The sequence below is a fragment of the Sus scrofa genome, chromosome 7, assembly GCF_000003025.6.
Source record: "Sus scrofa isolate TJ Tabasco breed Duroc chromosome 7, Sscrofa11.1, whole genome shotgun sequence".
Classification (NCBI taxonomy): Eukaryota; Metazoa; Chordata; class Mammalia; order Artiodactyla; family Suidae; genus Sus; species Sus scrofa.
The window spans coordinates 114102452-114122866 of NC_010449.5; the positions used below are offsets into that span (position 1 = coordinate 114102452).

General features: G+C 52.4%; 1 protein-coding gene across 1 annotated transcript in view; it reads left to right on the forward strand.

Moving 5' to 3' along the window:
- The window catches only part of RIN3 (Ras and Rab interactor 3), a 131412-nt gene that overhangs the window by 67315 nt on the left and 43682 nt on the right, over window positions 1–20415 (forward strand). The window contains exon 4 of the mRNA XM_021099628.1: window positions 18707–18779. Within this exon, the coding sequence (XP_020955287.1) occupies window positions 18707–18779 (73 nt within the window). The remainder of the gene's footprint in view (window positions 1–18706; window positions 18780–20415) is intronic.

Genomic DNA, 20415 nt, shown 5'->3' on the forward strand with positions numbered 1-20415 from the left:
GCTGTGGTGTAGGTCACAGAGGTGGCTCGGATTTGGTGTTACTGTGGCTGTGGCATAGGCCGGCAGCAACAGCTCCGATGAGACCTCTAGCCTGGGAACCTTATATGCCGTGGGTGTGGCCCTAAAAAAAAGACAAAAAAGATAAATAAATAAATTATTTATTTATACTAACATGTGAAAGACTAACGCCCCCTTGAAGTAATGCAGCTCGGTGGGAATAAAAGTTATTGTACCGATGTTACAGGGGCAGGGCACCAGACATTGGCTGGCAGAGTGGGAGTTAGCCTGTCCTGGCTGTCCTGAAGTAGCAGAGGAGGGCCACCTGCTCCAGTTAAGGCTCATCTGCATCCCCCCAGGCCCACCCCCACCCCCCAGCCCCTGACTTCCCCTTGGCATATAGGTCTGTGGGTCAGAGAACCTGGATTTGCATTCAGTTCTGCTTAACTAGCTCTGGGAACCCGAGCAAGTTGTTTGACTCCTGGGCCTCACTTTCGTGCACCATAAACGGCATTAAAAATGCTGACAAGGAAATCGATATGAGGAATAGACGAGAAAACACATTTGAACATACCTAAAACCTGGCAGAGAGGCAAGAATGAGCTACATACTTTCATTCATTCATTCCTCCATTCGGGTGTATACACAGCCAGCATCTATTGAGCCCTAAGCTCAGATAAGACCGAATTCTGCTCTTAAAAGCATCACTTGGGAGTTCCCTTGTGGTGCAGTGGGCTAAGGATCTGGCATTGTCACTGGTCACTGCAGTGGCTCAAGTTATTGCTGTGGCATGGGTTTGATCCCTGGCCCAGGGCAAAAAAAGAAAAAAGAAGAAAAGAAGGGATCACTTGGGAGGCTCAGTGGGTTGGGGCACAAGTGGAAGAAACAAAGCTTCCAGCTATGATGGAAAAAAATTAAAATCACTTTTAAAAAAGAAAGAAAGAAAGAAGGCTAAGTGTTTGTGCAAGTGCTTTGTGATTCTGACGGTGTCCCTGTGCCAAGACTTGATCCAGGACTCCAGGAAAATATTCAGGACCTTTTTTTTTTTGTCTTTTTAGGGCCACACCTGCGGCATATGGAGGTTCCCAGGCTAGAGGTCAAATCAGAACTATAGCTGCCAGCCTACACCAGAGCCACAGCAATGCCAGATCCGAGCCACCTCTGTGACCTATACCACAGCTCACAGCAACGTCAGATCCTTAACCCACTGAGCGAGGCCAGGGATCAAACCTGCAACCTCATGGTTCTTAATCGGATTTGTTACCACGGAGCCACAACAGGAACTCCTTATTCAGGACTTCTAAGGAGATGTTCCTGGGGGCTCAGCTTTGAGAGTTTTCCTGAGGGGAAAAGCTGTTACCTCCAAGCACCTCCCAGGTTTGCTTGCCTCTGGGAGCTCCCAAGCAGCTTCACTGCAGGAAGAGTGACTGCATCAGTGTGAGCTTGTGCAAACTGTGGCTGGTGTCAGCGAAGGGGGTTCTAATCCAACTCCCCCAGTAACTTGCTCTGTGACCTTAGGCAAGTCGTTCAATATCTCTGGGCCTCCTGGGAAAAGGGACCGCTGGCCACATCAGGCAAGAAATGGATACAAAATGCCTCAGAAGGATAAAGCCGCGCACAGAGAGAAGGCACTGCCCTTGGTTTGCCCGGCCCCAGACGTCCCGAGTACCAGGACTGTACAGCCTCACCATAGCCAAGGACAATATCTGTGTTCAGAGTCCCACAGCCCAGCCAGCCGCTTGGGAAGCCACAGAATTATGCCTGTCCCACCAACTTCTCCTTTCTGCCCAAACTATTTAAGGAAGCAGGCAGAGGTGAGACCTTCTGGAAAGTTCTGTAGAAATGGTCTGGTGACTTCCCTGGGTCTTTTGTATCCATCTCCTCTGATCTGTTAAGAACCAACAAATAGTTGGCACTGCTTTTATTGGCAGTCCTCGGCCTGTTCCATACATTCCATTGTGCTTATGGCTGTCTCGGCTTCGGTTTTCACCATGGAAACTTTCAGGGAACTTGCTGCAGCGGAACTTGCCCTCCTGGGAATGTAGTCATTTAATGCAATCATTGTTCCCAGTCCAGAGCTGCCCTGGGCAGCCCCCAGGTGAGACCCAGTTCCTCAATTCCAGGCCCTACCCTTGAAACCTTATATAGCCTTTGCCCCCCACTTCTTGAGGAAACTCTTTCTGTGCCAGGCCCTATACCAGACACCTGTGTGCCAGGCCCTCTATCAGACTCATGTGTGTCAGGCCCTGTACAAGACTCATGTGTGCCAGGCCCTGTACCAGACTTCCGTGTGCCAGGCCCTGTACCAGACTTCCGTGTGCCTGGCCTTGTAGCAGCCTCCTGTGTACCAGACACCAGGTGGGCATTCATGGAAGCCATGCCTCTTGTCTTCACCACAGCCCTAGGAAGCAGGTGCCAAACCCCCATTTTGCAGCTGAGGAAATTGTGCCCAAGGATGGAACTGGGATTGAACCAGGGATGTCAACTCCACATTCAGAGCACCTTCCTCTGGGCCAGGCGGTCCCATGGTCCTCGGGGATGTGGCTCTCCAGCTCAGGGGGACGGAGGACGCAGCGAGGGTGGTTGAGACGACTGTCACCAAGCACACGTAAGAACTTTGGCGTTTCCCCAAGAGTCTGAGACGCAAGCTAAGATTATACCCAAGCGCTTTGTGGTCCTTGGCGCAGAACTGGAGCTGGATAGAAAGGAGCAGAGGGGGCATAAGCACAGCGGGGTGAGGCGTGGCCTCGAGTCAGGGAGTCCCCCGAGTTCCAGGCCTCTTAATGTTCTGCCTCTTGATGACCGTCTGAAAGGGGGTTTGTCTCTGAGCCACGGCCTTGGTGACGCGCTGGGGCCAGCTCGTTCCTGCCCGTGGGAGCTCACAGTGCCCACCTCTTCCCAAGTCTGCGCTTCACGTCAACGTTGGGGGGGTATTTAGACCACGGAAATTGGCCAATACTGTGACCTCGAGGCTTTCTATCCCGGAAGAGCTGGTTATTAAACATTACCAGCACCCCCACCCCCCAACTGCTCAGTTTCCTGGATAATGTGAGCAGGTCATGGGTACCATTTGAGACCGTGAGGTCCTTTCTAGTGGATGCCTGAGAGGGTCCTTCTTGCTGGCTTCAGGGTTCCAAGGGCCAAAGCCCTGTCAGTCATTGAGAAGCCATCTGTGGTGGCGCATGTTCCACGATTTTCTTTGGGAGAAGCCGGTGGCTGTGGTAGAAAGAGCCGACACACGCAGACCTGGCTGTGAAGGCTGCTCTGTCGCGTGCTACCTGGCTGAACTTGAACAAACTCCAGAGCCTTTTGTGAGCTGGGTCTCCTCATCGGTGACATATGGGTTTGGGGAGACCTGTAGAGAGGGGTCTTGACACTGGAGGCAGAGACCCCAGGGGGACACTTCTGGCGAGTGAGGACACGGGAGCTGTGTCTCAAAGGCTGAATGGAAGTGTCCTGTTTGGATGACAGGTGGTGGGACGGGCCATGCAAGGACATGGAGTTACAGGATGTTGGGGTGTGTCCAGGGCACACATGTTGGCCGGAATACAGGGTGTGCAGAAGGCAGGGACAGTCACTGACCACTGGCTGGCTGATCTCAGGGTGGCGGGCCCCCAGGTCTGGCAGCTCCATCTTTATCTAAAAGGCCGCGGGGAACACCCGTAGGAGGGTGTTAGGGATGGGGAGTGGGAGGATGCTCAGATGAGCCTTTTAAATAGAAGGCCCACACTGCTGGGGGCAGCATGGAGGCTGGAATGCAGGGGAGACCCCCCAGGGACAAACCCCAGGGGGACTTGACAACCCTTTAGGGGCCGCGTGAGGGACCTGGACCTGTGGAGGAAGGAAGAGGAACCTGTGGTTCTGGGAGGCACCTGGCATCGGGGACCTGTGACAGTGTCACCCCAGGTCCAGGGGAAGAGGGATTAGAGGGGGTGGTGACAGCAAGGGACACAGGGAGCCACCAGGCCAGGGAAAAAGAAGCCCACACATTCACCCTGGTGCCTGGAGCAGTGCTTGGCACATAGTAGGTTTTCAGCAAACATTTGATGAATGCAACATGAACAGGACCCTGGGTCCAGGCCTCTGGAGGGAGGGCAGAGCCCGGGGTAGAGATGTCGGATCTCCAAGGGTAAGATGCTCAGCCTCTGTGGCAGTCACATCCTTGGGACTCAGGAGGCCCATTTGCACCTCTGTGCTTCGAGAGACGTCTCCTCTTCTTACTGGGCAGCAAAAGTGCCACCTGGTAGCTAAAGGGGGATTTGAATTAGATGACGGCCTGGAGAAACCTAAGACGCTGTGACACTAATTGCCCAAGAGCTTTGAGCCCTGACCCCCAGCAGGTCACCGGAACCTCCCTGTACCCACGGAGATGACTCTTGTGGCAGCAGCAGTGGTGTCCCTTTTCTACCGGGCATTGAAGTGATTCAGGAGCGCATCTGGCCCTATGCCCACAGGGGTTCTATAAATAATACCCTTTCTTCCACTCCTGCCCTCAGAAGCAGTGAGGAAATAAAGGATCAGGACATCAGCTTTCTCATAAAAATTAAAAATTTTACTTTTTAGGACTGCACTGGAGGCATATGGAAGTTCCCAGGCTCTGGGTCAAATCTGAGCTGCAGCTGCCGGCCTGTGCCACAGCCACAGCCACACAGGGTCCGAGCCGCATCTTCGACCTACTTCACAGCTCAGAGCAACGCCGGATCCTTAACCCACTGAGCGAGGCCAGGGATCAAGCCTGCGCTCTCATGGATACTAGTTGGGTTCATTACTGCTAAGCTACAACAGGAACCCCTAAAAAAGTTTTAAATTAAAAATAAAAAAGAATTCCCACTGTGGCACAGTGGGTTAAAAATCTGACTGCAGTGGCTCCAGTCACTGCAGAGGCACAGGTTTGATAGCCAGCCTGGTGCTAAAGGATCTGGCGTTGCTGCAGCTGGCCGCGGTGTACGTCACAGCTACAGCTCAGATTCAGTCCTTGGCCCAGGAACTTTCATATGCCATGGGTGAGCCCATTTAAAAAAAAAAAAAAAAAAAAGAACATCAGCTTTCCCCCGATAGACTGATCTGGGGGATGCAGTCTGACTTACAGCTGAAATCAAGAGCCTTGTTACCAGCCCCTCCTTGCACTTGCTCCCTGGAACGGCAGGCTCCCCGTGGCAAGGGCCAAGCCTGCCCCAAGATGCTTACAACAGGGCCAGGGAGAAGAAAGCTGAGTCCTGAGGCCAGCTGGCTGGCTGTCCACCAGCAGGTGTTTCAGTAGCATCTCAAAGCAAGTGAAATGTCCATTGACTTGAGACCCATCCCTTGTTCTTGGTTCCACACCCAGGAAGTGGCTCTTGGTGTCTCTGTACTGCTGGTGAAGAGGCTGTAATGTGATTCTTATGAGGCTGAGCTCAAGGACCCTGAGTCCGGGTGACACTCCTGCTTGCATTCGTTCCATCCCAGCATTGAAGTCAGGCGCCGGCTATGTGCTAAGTGGCTCTAGGGGCTGGCATTCGCAGGGCTCCAGGGCTCCCACCGGTTGTCCCAGGAGCTCATGCTGGTTCTCTCTCTGGTTTCGGAAGCTCAGTGCTCTTGACATTGGAATCTTGGGCATCCTTGGCTGCAGAGCACTGTCCCGTGTGCTCTGGGATGTTTAGCAGTATCCCGGGCCTCTGCCTCCTAGATGCCAGTGGTACCACTCCCGTCCCCTCCTAACAAGCTAAGATGTCCACTCACGGCCAGATGTGCCCTGGGGCACAGACCAGCTCCTGACTGGGAACACTGCGTAAGGCTGTGCCATCAGCCTCAGCAACCAGGAACCACATGAGGCTGCTAAACACTGTGGATGTCGTGAGTCTGAATTGAGATGAGCTGTGCTAAGGACATACCAGATTTTGAACACATCATATAAAAAAAAAGACGGTGAGATGTCTCAGGAATTTTTTGTATTTACAGTTTGTTGAAATGATGCGATTTTGGATGTGTTGGGTGAAATAGGATCTGTGAGAATGATTAATTTGCATTTGTTTCTATTTCCTCTTTCTAACGTGACTGTGAGAAAATGTGCAATTGCACATATGCCTTGCATTATATTTCTACGGGACAACAAGGTCTAGAGAGCCAAGGGCCCAGCGTGCTGGGTAAGAGCTCGGGCTGCAGAGTCAGGGTCCCCTACGGTCACATCCTGGTACCACTTCCCAGCTCTGTGACCTTCGGCCAGCTGCCTAAGCTCCCTGGGTCTCAGAGCTCTCATAAGCGGCAGTCACAGACAGACCAAAGTTCCCAAACTCTCGAGGGTGGGGACAAACTTTGTAAGCTCCTGAAGTTGAAGCTGGGTTGTCTTCTGGGCCAGGTAGTTTCTTGATGGCTTGCCCCCTGGCACCTGGGGCCGTTGTCACCATCAGGGTGGTACCTGGGCCACCTCCCTTTCCTCCTGTCCCTTCTGCTCCCAGAGAGAGCCGTGGTTTTCAGGATGGGTCCATTATGTCAAAAAGAAGCCTGCCTGCCCCACAATCTGAGCAGAGGAGCTGGCGGCTTGCTCTCCCCGACGGACGTGGACGTCGAGGCTTGTTCCCTGTGGGTCGTTCAAGCCGCGGGGGGCGGGCTCAGCATCTCTCCCCCACCCCCGCCCGTTCCTTCTCCACAGACACCTCCCCCATGTGCTTACCCTTTATTTAGTCTTCCCTGACACTTGGCACTTCGCACATCTGTCCGATGTCTCCCCCTCTGTTTTGGCATCTGAACCTATAAATAGTCCCCGTCTGCGTGGTGACAGCTCGTTCTGGATTCCTTTTCCCAGACTGGATGCCTCATCTGCACGGTTGCTAAATAAGGAAGAGCACCGTCCAAGAAAAGGAAGCTTTTGTTACAGCTCGAACGATGTCGTGGCAGTTCTGCAGATGTGGCTGCTGACGCGGGTGCAGGGAGAATGCTCTCAGTAGTAGCCAACCTCGTCCAGCACATGGCCTGATCCAGGCAAGGCCCTGGGCCCGGGACAGAAGGAAGGCCGGTGCCCTGCTTTCTGGGGCTTCATTCTGGCCAGAGTCAGGCCTGGGTGTCATGGTCATGTCCTGATGTGGCATTGTCACGCTCTAAGGGAGAGTGTATGCGCAGGAAAGACCAGAGGGAGGCGAGCATAGCCCTGCTGCCCAGGAAGCCCTCTCCCAGGGCAGCAGGGGCCTGCCTGGGGACCGAGGAGGCCACGTGTGGCACATGGAGTGCATTCTGGTCTGAAGCCCTCCCTCCACTCCACGCCACTTCTGCTAAACACAAGGTCTCTGATGTGCAGGCTCCCGGCCTGGAGGCACCTGGTCAGAACCTCAGGCCAGTTACTTAAACCCTCTGAGCTTCAGTTTCCTTGCCTCTAAAATGAGGATAATGGCCTTGTCATGATAATTAGAATACAGAGGTTAGGAGTTCCCGCTGTGTCTCTGGAGCACTGGGACCAGGTCAGATCTCTGGCCCCACAGAGTGCATTAAGCTGTGACTCAGATCTGGTCCAGGGCCCAGGAACTCCATACGCCGTGGGGCAGCCAAGAAAGGAAGGAAGGATGGAAGGAAAGGAGGGAGGAAGGAAGGAAGGAAGGCCGGCAGGCAGGCGGGGAGAGGCTAGCACGCAGCAGGCACTCAGTGGAGAGTGGATGATATGCACTAGATGAAACTGTTGTCTTTTTAAAACTCTGCAGATGATAGTGATAGCCCTCTATTACTGATCAGGAGGCTCAAATCTGGACAAGCCCACACTGCAAAGTTGGGAGAAGGAGGCAGAACGTCAGCAGTGCAGGCTCAGGATCTAAATTCCGGAGAGCATCAGAATCAAACTCTAGACACCACCCAGGCTAACCCTCTTTCCCAGGACAGCGAAGCACCTTGTTTGGACCTCAGTTTCCCCGTCTATGCAAGGAGGGAGGTTGGGCCAGAGCTGTCTCCAAGAGCCCTTCTCTTCTGGCTTTCTAGTGGTTCCCCACTAGAGATGCATGGGTCTAGTCTGAGCAAACCCGGAGTGTGGTAGAGAACTCAATAAAAAGATGTTGCTGTACTTTTTTCATCCTGAAATTCCTAAGACAGAATCAAGAGGTGATTGTTCCTTATGCCAAGCACAGCCAGCAAAGATGGCCTTGACTCACACCCAGGGCTGCCATGGACAGTTGTGCTGCTTGTGCACTGACCAAAAGTGCCTGGTAGGATTAAATCCAGCTGGTGTTCTGCTTGTCACGTTGTGCAGTTTAGTGGAGGAGGAAGCCCTTGCCAAACCCTCTAACTGGGCACCGAGAGCCTTTAGAAGTGGCCCCCTGACCATGGCTGCCAGGTCCTCTCCTGTTCCTTTCTCACTGGCCTCCAGTCATAAGTGCATTGGGCAAAGGCTTGCTGCGCTGGGACTCTGCACAGGAGGCCCTGCAGTGGGTCCTGCCCCAGGGGCCTGTGGTTGATGGGGAGATTGGGGGATGCAGAAGGGTGATCTCCTGAGAGGCCTTGGGGCTGGAGAGGGGCTGGGAGCTTTACACAGGGAGGCTCGGGCCTGGGAAAGAGACAGACAAGGAACTCCAGGGCCAGCCGCTAAAGCAGGGGCCAAGACCCCCACCCTGGACTGTGAGTAGCAGCCAGGGAGAGAGAAAGGGGCCTGTTTTCCTCAAATTTCCAAATCAGCACCCTTTCCCCGGTCCCTGAGCCCTAGCCCACCCCCTGCCATCCACCCCACCCAGGCTTTCCAGACCTCAGTGTTGTCATCGACGGAGGGGCTGCCCTTCCTCACGCAGGGCCTCTCTGTGGGGAAGCGCTCAGTCTGCGCCGTAAGCTGGGGGCCCCAGGAGGCCGCCGTGACTCCTGTCCTCGCGTGGCAGTGGAGAGGAAGCTACCAGAGACTTGAAGGCTTTGGTCTGCGGGCATGTGGGGGATGGAGCCAAGAGCCCGCGCCTTCAGTCCTGTCCGGGTTTGGGCTTTGCCTGGCACGGGACCCAGAGTCTGCCCCACTCCAGGCTCTAGTCCTTGTATGGCGGGCAGCAGGCCTGCTTGCACAACCAGGGAGATCTGCCGCCTGGCACGGGGATGTTTGTTCTCACTTCTGCTGGCAGCCGTACTGGAACCAGAGCTTCTGGAAGCCCTAGTCAAGCAGTGCCCTTCCTTTAAGCAGGGATAGGACCGTTCTCTCGTTTCACAGGTGACCCAGCTGCATGGCAGGGTCATCTTGAAGCAAGTGGGTGCCAGAGCTGGGCCTGGGATCGTGGGGTCCCCTGGACTCCAGAGAAATCGCCTCTCTCCCCACTTCCACCCCTGGGAACAGAGGGAGTAGTTTTCACCGATTGCAGAAAATGGGGCCTGACGATCGCAGCACAGTCCTTTTTGTACCTCAGCCACAAACTGTCCAGGTAGTGGTTCCCATGGCAACCCTGGCGTTGCCGGGCAGCAGTGGGTCCCGCCAGCCAGAAGGCAACTGTGACCTTCCGAGTGGGGAAGAAGCTGAGCGGGGATGGGAGGGACACCTGACCCACCCGGCAGGCCCGCAGGTGACCCTCCTTCCTGCTCCAGCTGTGACGCACTCCCCAGGCTCCTGTCACGTTGGCTTTTTACCCTCAGGATCTACACTCCTGGCCTTTCCTATCAGGGGCCAGTTTGATGATCTAGGGCCCTTTTTAGGAAGTGGGATCGGAATCTGTTAGGATCAGTCCTCCAACCCATTCTGAGTGGTGCGTTGCATGAAAGATGGCTCGGCAGGCAGGGTCGCATAAGGCTATGGGGAGGGGCTGCTTCTTGGCTCCCCCAGATTCCCCCAGCCAGGTGTGGTGGCCTTTTCTGAAAGGTCCGAGACTCTGCCTCTCCTGCCACTCTGGTCCTTCCTGCAGCCCTCTGGGGACACTTTTCTCCTGGACACCTATCATCCATCGGGGTCCTGCCCATAAACACACATACAGAGGCCTTGCCACATGTGGGGACTTTTCTTCCCCTCCTTTCTTTTTTTTTTTTTTTTCCCCCTTTGTTTTTATAGCTGTACCTGTGGCATATGGAGATTCCCAGGCTAGGGAGCGAATCGGAGCTGCAGCTGCCGGCCTACACCACAGCAGCAGCACCATGGGATCCGAGCTGCATCTGTGACCCATGCCCCAGCTCATGGCCACACTGGGTCCTTAACCCACTGAATGAGGCCAAGGATTGAACCCACATCCTCATGGATCCTAGTCAGGTTCTTAACCTGATGAGCCCCAGCAGGAATTCCCGCAGGGACTTTTCTTCCAAGCAATAAACACCTCTCTCACCCCCACCCAACCAAATGTTCAGTCATCAAAAGAGAATAAGCTGGTTGTTTAGAGGCTCCTCTCTCAGGAAGGAGTTCCAGGTGGGTCCTGTGATCAAACCCATTGGCAAATTCCCTGTCACCCTGCTCACTGTGATGCTTCCTCTCCGTTTCTAAATCCATTTCCCTTATTTCTACAGAGTATGAGCACGATAAACATTTGTCGATGGAGAAGTGCATAATGTCCCAGCGAAAGAGTAGCTCTAGCCCAGCCCTTCAGTGAGAGTCCGAACTGGAGCTCTGTTAACAACTCCTGTTGTCAGCCGAAGTGCATTTTAACAGAGCGCTCTTAGATAACAAGGCTGTCTGCCAACAGGGAGGACAGTTGGCATTTCTTGAGTAATCTGTACACTTCACAAATTTTTTTTTTTTTTTTTTTGTCTTTTTGCCATTTCTTGGGCTGCTCCCGTGGCATATGGAGGTTCCCAGGCTAGGGGTCGAATCGGAGCTGTAGCCACAGGCCTATACCAGAGCCAGCAGCACAGGATCCGAGCCACGTCTGCAACCTACACCACAGCTCATGGCAATGCCGGATCCTTAGCCCACTAGGCAAGGCCGGGGATCAAACCCACAACCTCATGGTTCCTAGTCAGATTCGTTAACCACTGAACCACGACGGGAACTTACTTCACAATTTTTTTTAATGGCCGCAGCCATGGCACATGGACCTTCCTGGGCTAGGGGTTGAATCGGAGCTACAGCTGCCAGCCTATACCACAGCCACAGCCACAGCAACACCAGATTCAAGTCTCATCTGTGATCTATACCGCAGCTCACGGCAACGCCACATCCTTAACCCACTGAGCGAGGTCCAGGAACCCTTGTCCTCATGGATCCTAGTCAGTTTTGTTACAGCTGAGCCAGGACAGAAACGCCAGCGTACACGTCCCAATTTTAATAACCTTTGGCAAGGGTGTATCCTTCATTCCACGTTCTCATGTGACCATCGCAAAGCCCAGGGTCAGGCTTAGGTGAACAAATGCTCATCGTTCATTTGTTAGCAAAGACGAAGCAGACCCTAAAGGAAGCCCACGCCAATACCCATTCTCTGCTTTAAGGGAACAGTGAGAACGGGTTCTCGATTGTCAAGTTCACTCACCCCAGTCCCTGGGAATGTGTGGTAATTAAAGCCAGGCAGGGTTGGCATTGAGCTTTGGACCATCTATGAAGGTAGAAATTGTCTGCTAAGGGACTTAATGGTGTCAAAAGATTGCACAGGGGACTTTGTTCTAGATAAGAATAATAACTGGTAGAGCTCCCGCTGTGGTGCAGCGGGATTGGCCCCCTCTTGGAAGCACTGGCACATGGGTTCGATCCTTGGCTCGGCGCAGCAGGTTAAGGATCCAGCTCCGATTTGATCTCTGTCCTGGGAGCTCCATGTGCCATGGGACCGCCAAAAATGAAGGAAAAAAAAAAAAGAATTATAACTGGTTAAAGGCCCATCATGTTTTAATTATAATGATAGATCTTACCAGATGCAAAAGAGAGTTGACTGTTAATTAAAGCAGGCTGGAAATTTCCCTATTGTATTATTTATGCACCCCCATCAAGGGCTTCCTATTTTGCAAGCTTGGACAGCATTCATTTTTTTCATCCTTAAAATAAATATTTGAAAGACTGTTCAAAGATGAAAAGACAAGTTACAGCTGGGAGAAAATATTTGCAAATCACACATCTGACAAAAAGGCCCTATATCTAGAACATGTGAAGAACTCTCATAACTCAATATTAAAAACAAGTAACCCAAATGAAAATGAGCAAAGGATCTGAATAGACTTTTCTTTTGAAATATATATATGGCCAATAAATACATGAAAATATACTTGACATCACTAATCCTTAGGGGAATGCAAATCAAAACCACAATGAGATGCCCCTCGCACTGCCTAGGATGGCTTTAATCAATAATTCAGACAAAGTATTGGCAGTGGTGCAGAGAAACTTGAACCCTCATCCGTGGCTTGTAGGAATGGAAAAGGGTGCGATTGCTTTGGAAAACAATCTGGCAGTTTCTTCAACAGACAGAGTTACTATAGGACCCAGCAATTCCACTTCTAGGGATCTACCCAAGAGAAATGAGAACGAAGTCCTCGTAACAAAAGGTCCACATAAAACTGTGTACACACATGTCCACAGGAGTATTATTTGTAGGAGCCGAAGAGTAGAAACATCCCAAATCTCCATGGGTGATGAAGGGATGAACAAAATGGGGCATGTCCATACAGCAGAGTCCGATTCAGCCATAAAGAGGGGTGAAGGGCTGTCCACGGCTACCACGTGCACGTGGACGGACGTGGAAAACATTGCACTATGGAGTTCCCGTCGTGGCGCAGCGGAAACGAATCCAACTAGGAACCACGAGGTTGCAGGTTCGATCCCTGGCCTTGCTCAGTGTGTTAAGGATCCGGCGTTGCCATGAGCTGTGGTGTAGGTCGAAGACACGGCTCAGATCGGGCGTTGCTGTGGCTGTGGTGTAGGCCAGTGGCTACAGCTCCAATTTGACCCCTAGCCTGGGAACCTCCATATGCTGCAGGTGCGGCCCTAAAAAGACAAAAAAAAAAAAAAAAGAAAAGAAAAGAAAACATTGTCCTAAATGGAAGAAGCCACACCCATAGGACTGCACATATATGATTCCATGTGTACGAAAAATCCAGAACAGGCAGATCCACAGGGACAGAGAGGAGACTAGTGGGTCCCAGAAGCTAGGAGAAGGGAGGAGTGAAAGGTGACTGCTAATGGGTATAGGGTGTCTTTGGGAAGATAAGGATAATGTCCTAAAATCGATCGGGTGATGGTTGCTCAACCCTGTGACTGTGCTAGGACCACAGGGCCCTTGAAATGGGTGCATTTTATGGTATGGGAATGATGTCTTCAGAATAGAATGGTTTTTTAAAAAAAACTCTCAACATTAAAACAAAAACAAAAACCCAAAACAAAACCCATCCAATTAGAAAACAGGAAAAGAGGAGTTCCTGTCATGACTCAGCAGAAGTGAATCTGACTGGTATCCACGAGGATACAGGTTCGATCCCTGGCCTTGCTCAGTGCGTTAAGGATCTGGCATTGCTGTGAGCTATGGTGTAGGTCACAGACACAGCTCAGATCTGGCATGGCTATGGCTGTGGTGTAGGCTGGCAGCTGTAGCTCCAATGGGACCCCTAGCCTGGGAACCTCCATGTGCTGCTGGTGTGGCCCTAAAAAAAACAAAACAAAACAAAACAAAAAAAACAGGAAAAGACACGAATAGACACTTCAGCAAAGAGGATGTACACACGAACGCGTGTTCAACATCTTTCTGAAATGCAGATCTGAGAAATGCAAATTGAACCCACACTGAGATATCACTCGACGCCGATTAGAATAGCCGAAATAAAGACCAGTGACAACTCCAAACTGGCAGGGATGGGGAGAAACTGCATCCCTCCCACATCACCGGTGGGAGCGTGAAACGGTCCAGGCGCTCACGAGAGCAGTTTGGCCGTTCCTCTGAACATGAGGACGGATTGGCATGTGACCCAGCCGTTGCATTCCTGGGCATATATCCCAGAGAAAGGAAAACCCATTGTCATGCAGAAACATGTGTCTGAATGTCCCACAGCAGCTTTGTGTGTCCTAACTGAAACCCGGAAACTCCCACATGTCCCTCTGTAGGTGAATGCCACGGAAGCAATGGTACCTCCAGACCACAGGTTACTCCTCCGCTCCAAAAGGGAACAGGATATTGATTCATTCAGCAACTTGGATGACCTTCGAGGAAATTGTGCAGAGTGGGACAAGCCAGTCCCAAAGGATGTGTCCTGCATGACTTCATTTATATGGCCTTCAATAATGTAATCACAGAGATGGAGAACAGATGAGCGGTTGCCAGGGATCGGGGTGGATGTGGCCGTAAAGGGGGAGCTTTTCTGCGCAGGGAGCTGGTGGTGGGACAGAGGAATATCCTGCTCGAGGCGGTGATCACAGGCAGCCACGCGTGGGAGTCAATCGCGCAGTGCTGTACAGACACACACGCACACGCACGTGAGTCTGGTGCGTGTGGAATGGGAATAAAGCTGGTGAAATGGGAATGCGCTGTGTTGGTTGCACCAAGCAACCAAGCTTCCTGGTTCTGACCGTGTCCGCTAGTGACACACGATGAGGTTGCCACTGGGGGGACCCGGGCGAAGGCGCAGGCACCCTCTCTGTATGACTCTGTGACTTCCTGTGAACCTGTAAACATTTCCAATGACAGCGTTTTCTCCCTAAATAATTATCTGAGTATCTGAGAGCCCGCAGTGTGCGAAACACCGTGGCCGGTGCTGGTGGAGAACAAGAGACACGGGCTCCCTGCCTTGGCAGTTCACTCGTATTATTGAGGGAGAAAATGGAATTTCTTTTTTTAAAAAAAATCTAATAGCTTTTGGCCCCTCATGGAGAACTCGTTTTGACCTTGAGGTTATAAATGCTAGAAGCCAGGCCAGGCTGTGTGGACCCGAAATCTCTACCTTGTCCCGACTCAACCTTGAGGTTGCATCATGGGGTGAAAGGTCTCCTTTCCTCTAAGCAGGGACAGAGTCCCATTGTTGCCACCTGTTGTCACCTGGGGATGTAGCAGGTGGACCTGGCTGGTGCCCAGTCTCTCTCCTTACCCTCCGAAGGAGACGTGGTTTAGGCAGGGTCTGGCGTGCTCCTGAGGTTTCTCCTGAGGAAACTGGAGGCTGTACCCAGTGGAGGGAACTGGCGTCTCTGTTGGGGGGACCCAGCCGGAAGTGGGTGACATGGGGAGCTTGTCAGCTGTGCCTCCAGGGCTGCGAGGGGCTGCCAAAGCAGCATGAGCTGAGAGGACTCTGGAAACGAACTGGCTTCAGAGAAATTTAGAAAATTAGAGAAAAATTTAGAGAATCTTTATAGTTTCTTTGCTTTCAGAAGTCATATATGCTCAATATAAAAATTCCAGAAAAACATAATACAGGAAATGAAATTCAGTCCTCTGTGTGTGTGCATTTTTTTAATAATAGCTTTATGGAGATGTATTTATTTAATCTATTCAGTATCATACAATTCGCCCATTTTAAGTATACGATTCAGGAGTTCCCGTTGTGGCTCAGTGGGTTAAGGACCAACATAGTCTACACAGGGATGTAGGTTTGATCGCTGGCCTTGCTCAGTGAGTTAGGGATCCAGTGCTGCCCCAAGCTGTGGCGTAGGCCAGCAGCTACAGCTCCGATTCAACCCCTGGCCTGGGAACTTCCATATGCTGCAGGTGCGGCTGTAAAAAGAAAAAAAAAAAAAAAAGACTTTATTTCCAAATAAGGTCACATTCATGGTTACCAGAGGTTAAGACTAACGTATCTTTCTGGGGAGACACAATTCAACCCATAGCAGGAGGTTCCTTTACTATCCTGCTGTTCAGCTGAAGAAACCGAGGCACAGGGACGATAAGCAGTGATGTGACGGTGACGTAGTCATGCTCAGGCAGTGTGGCCCCGGGTGCCCGCACACAACCCCCAGGCCCAGCAGAACACAGCCCTACCACCGCCCATGGGGACGAAGAAGTCTTTAACTCAGAGATTTGCATTTATCTCCGTGCCCCCGAACGGTGAATGGTGTGAGGCTGTCTGTTAGGACTCCCTCAAGTCTGAGGGGTCCCTTGGACCCCTGGAGGGAGGGCTTTGAGCCATGAGGTGGGAGACTCTGGCCAAGGTGCCCCCGGGGCCTCTGCTCCTCTGGGGTCTCCCTCCCAGGCAGACATTTAGCAAACATCGATCGTCTCCCAAACCACATTGCTCACGCTATGCTAGGTGCTAAGGGAGGCCCAAAGGTGGGCAAGGCCCTGGCCCTGGCAGACAGGAGCTCCCTGGCGGGGGGGGGAGGCGGGGGGCGCTTGGTGTACAGAGATGCTCTTCCCACGTTGGGAGGTGAGAGGCCTGCGCAGGAGGCTGGGGCTGGGGCTGAGAAGCCTGATCACAGAGAAACCCACATGAGCCTGCACCATCACCTGTGCTTTGGCACATCTGCCGTTATCACCGTAAACTATGATTGGGTCACTACATCTAGAACTGTGCTACCCAGACGAAAGAGCCCTGGTCCCTGCACCCGAGGAGTTGGCCAGAGTGGGGTAAACGAGGTCTAAAGGGACTGTGGGCGTTACAGAAAGTGCCAGAGGCCCAGGGGAGGGAGGGACTCACTATCTGAAAGGTTTCCTCCATGTCTGCAAAGGTCAGACCAGGTCTCCATGGTGAAGGGAAGCCGCAGAGCAGGCCCTATATAGGAGGCTAGGCTTTTTGCATGCATCACACTAATCCGCCTTAAAGGGTTCGTGAGAAACATCTTTATGTTCCCATTTTGCAGATGCTGTCGTTTCTCTATCTCTCCCAGCAACAAACAGGTCTTTGGGCCCCAGCCTCCCTTGGCCAGTTGGTGTGGCTCCCTGTGGAGAGAGTCGGCGCTGCACCAATAGGCCACTAGGTGGCGCTGTGGGCCGCCTCATGGCCATAAACCAGCAGAGGGTGGCAATTTCATTCACCAATTTATCTCAGACTTGTCATTTATAGGCATCTTCCGAGTACCTCTGAGTACGTAATCTACTTCATATTTTTCTTTAACTCCCTTTTAAATTTTTTATATCTATCCTAAGGGGAAACCATGATCTCTTTGCCATAAATAGACAATGAATGTAATTTTTTTAAAATCTTGTTAACTGTTTAGGGAATTCCTGTTGTGGCTCAGCGAAAACAAACCCAACTAGGATCCATGAGGTTGCGGGTTTGATCCCTGGCCTTGCTCAGTGGGTTAAGGATCCAGCATTGGTGTAGTTTGCAGACGTGGCTTGGATCTGGAGTTGCTGTGACTGTGGTGTAGGCTGGCAGTTGTAGCTCCGATTCGACCCCTAGCCTGGAAACAGCCATATGCTATGGGTACAGCCCTAAAAAGCGAACAACAAACAAACGAAACCAAAAACAAATTCATGTTAACTGTTTAAAACAGTGCGATAGTATATAGTTAGAGGGAAAGTATTGAAAAAGCTATTAGGACAAAGCATGTTGGTTTGTGTAACCCCTATAGCCATCTCACAGATCACCAGTGCAGTGGAATGCTGTCCCAGGCTCTGAAAACAGCTGCTGTCACCCAGATGCATGAGTGTTCAGGGTTGGAAGGGCCCCGACCCTCTGCAGGCAGAAGAACGGAGGTGCAGAGAAGGGAGGGATGTAAGCAGAGTCACTCTTTGATCCCAGGGTCAGAGCCAGGCCTGGCCCAGGTCCTGCCTTCTCCCTCGACTCCACGGACCCTAGAAGAACCTCAGGAAGTCAGAGCTGAAGTATGATACACACATGTTTCTCTGATGCCTAAGGAAGTTCACTGTAGGTTCCCAAGCGCAGGGCACTTGTTGGGTGTATGGAGCCCTGGAATGAGAGGAGGTGTGGGGTGGGCGGCTGCCAGGCCCCTGTGGAGCAGCTGGCTCGACTTGGCTGAGCTCCTCGCCCTGGAGCTCTGCAGCAGCTCACAGAGTGGCGCCAGGCTCTCCTCTGCTCAGTCCACCCCGGCTTTGGGCACTGACCGCCCCATCCGGGCATCCTGCCCCTCCGAGGAGCCCTGTCCACTCTGGGATGGGCTCTTGGCAAATGCTTTGATCCCTCTGCCTTGTCAGAGCTGGAAAATATGGGAGTCACCCTCCCTCCTGGATTTACCCGTGTAGCCAAATCAAGTGAGGCTCTGACAGGCCCTGGGGTTCAAGGAGTGAAAGGCCAGTGGCCCCGGTCCAGCAGCCCTGGGCCAGTGAACCTCCTGGAGGCCACGGCAGGGCGGGGAATCTGTCCTCCTGCTGGCCCCTCGCAGTCCTCAGAATTGTCGAGGGAAGATGACCCTGCGTGTTTCATTTGGGGTGTTTCTAAATTCCGCTTTTACAGCCCAGTCTTCTGTGTTATTTTGCTCAAAATGTATTTTTTTGAGAGTTCCTGTCATAGTGCAGCAGAAATGAATCTGACTAGGAACCAAGAGGTTTCAGGTTCAATCCCTGGCCTTGCTCAGTGGGTTAAGGATCCAATGTTGCTGTGACCTGTGGTGTAGGTTGCAGACGCAGCTCGGATCTGGTGTGGCTGTGGCTCTGGCAAAGGCCAGCGGCTGCAGCTCCAATTAGACCCCTAGCCTGGGAACCTCCATATGCTGCGGGTGCTGCCCTTAAAAAAAAAAAAAAAAAAAAAAAAGGATTTTTTCGTATTAGTTAACACCAGCTGCTGTAAGAGGGAGGTCTCCGAAATCTCAGTTTATTAACTCCGTAGATGTTCCTTTCTCGGCTCCCTGTAGTCCATTTGGCAGCTGATCTACATGGGGCCGCAGCAGGTCAGGCACCATGGCGAGTGCTGGACCCACAGTGAGCAAGGGGCAGACACGCCCTCCCCTGGGGACCGTCCTCCCCTCTGACAGGGACACTCACCCACGGCCTCTGTCATCTCTCCTCAGTCCTGTACCTGGAAGGCTCGGTGCTTGTGTTTGAGGACATCTTCAGACTGATCGCATTCTACTGTGTCAGTAGGTGAGTAACCCTGGCCCCACAGGAGGGCATCTGATGGCAGCAGATGTCCATGCATCTCGGGGGGCGGTGGGGGTGTCACAGGAAGCCCCCAGAGAGAAGGGTGCAGCCCACAGGATGCAGAGAGAGGGGGCAGCAACCATGAAAGGAGGTGTTGGCCCTGCTGCTCCCTGGGACCAGCCGATAAAGGCCCTTCTTCACCACCCCCTGTCCCCCCGGGCTCACTGGCCACCACCCCATGTCCTGTCTTCCAGCTTCAGGACAGCTTGGAGTCCTGCCCTGCCCCTCTGAAGGAGTTAGAGGAGGAACTTCCTGCAGGGGCAGTAGGTCTGGGGGAGAGCCCTGGTGATGACTGGATCTGGCTGGGTGGAGTGGGTGTCTGGTAACCACCCTCGAAGCGGCTCTATTTATTCATAACTGGTGGCAGGTCAACCGGAATGTCAAAATACATTGCGGTGCCAGAAGCCAATGGAGCTACAGGGACTTGACCTGGGCTCTGCAGGATGTCTTGGGGTCCAGGGCCCCAGGCCCACCTCTCCCTGCTTCAGAGAGACCATTCGTGCTGCCTCTGCTGAAAAACCACACTCAATTCAGAGCACCCCTCCCACCTACCAGGACCCTCCTGCGGCCCAGGGGCAGAACAAGTGATGCTGGGAAGAAGTTGCTAAGAGCTGCTGCCTGTTGAGGGCTCTCAGGTAGCCAGCCCTGTGCTAAGGGTTTTATGTCCATTATCTTTTTAAATCTGGCAAACAATTCCACGTGGTGAATACTCTGGTTCGTCCCATTTTACAGACTGAGGAAGCTGAAACTGAGCGAAGCAATTACTCGAGGCCATGCACTTGCTAAATGGCAGCACGGAGATTCAAAGGAGATAAAGCTCCAAGGGCTTTGCTAAAGCTGCCACACTCGTGTAGGTTCCACGACAATGCTCATGACCTAGGGTGTCCCTCCAGGCCCACCAGGCAAAGCACCAGTAGCACCCTGGCTCCTTTGTACCTTATGACATATTAAGCTCTTGGAGTCAGACCCTCTCCTGTTCTCAGGAATTCTACCTTAATAGAAGGCACGTAGCCTGGCATTTGGCACAGGCTAGCCGTGTGAATGAATTGAGCGAATGAATGAACGATAATGTCATTGCAGAGCCCCGATTTTGAGCTAATCTTTTTTTTTTTTTTGATAGGGAAGAAATAGATTTATTAAGATAGGACGCTTGTGAGAGATGCAAGCGGGCAGGTGAGGAGGCTCTGCCTGGGCTAATCCTAATCTCTCGACTTCCTCTGCTGTAAAATGGGCACAGTAGCAGCCACTCCAGGAGTTCCCTTTGTGGCCCAGCTGTAATGAACCCGACTAGGATCCATGAGGATGTGGGTTCCAGCCCTGGCCTCGCCCAGTGGGTTAGGGATCCAGGGTTGCCGTGAGCTGTGGTGTAGGTCACAGATACAGCTCAGATCCCATGTTGCTGAGGCTGTGGCGTAGGCCAGCGGCTGCAGCTATGATTTGACCCCTAGCCTGGGAACTTCCATATGTCTCAGGTGTGGCCATAAAAAGACAAAATAATAATAGCAATAATAATACCCACTCCATAGATGCTAGAGGGAGAGGTAAGATAAAGGGCCAGGACACTGCCTGATACCCACTA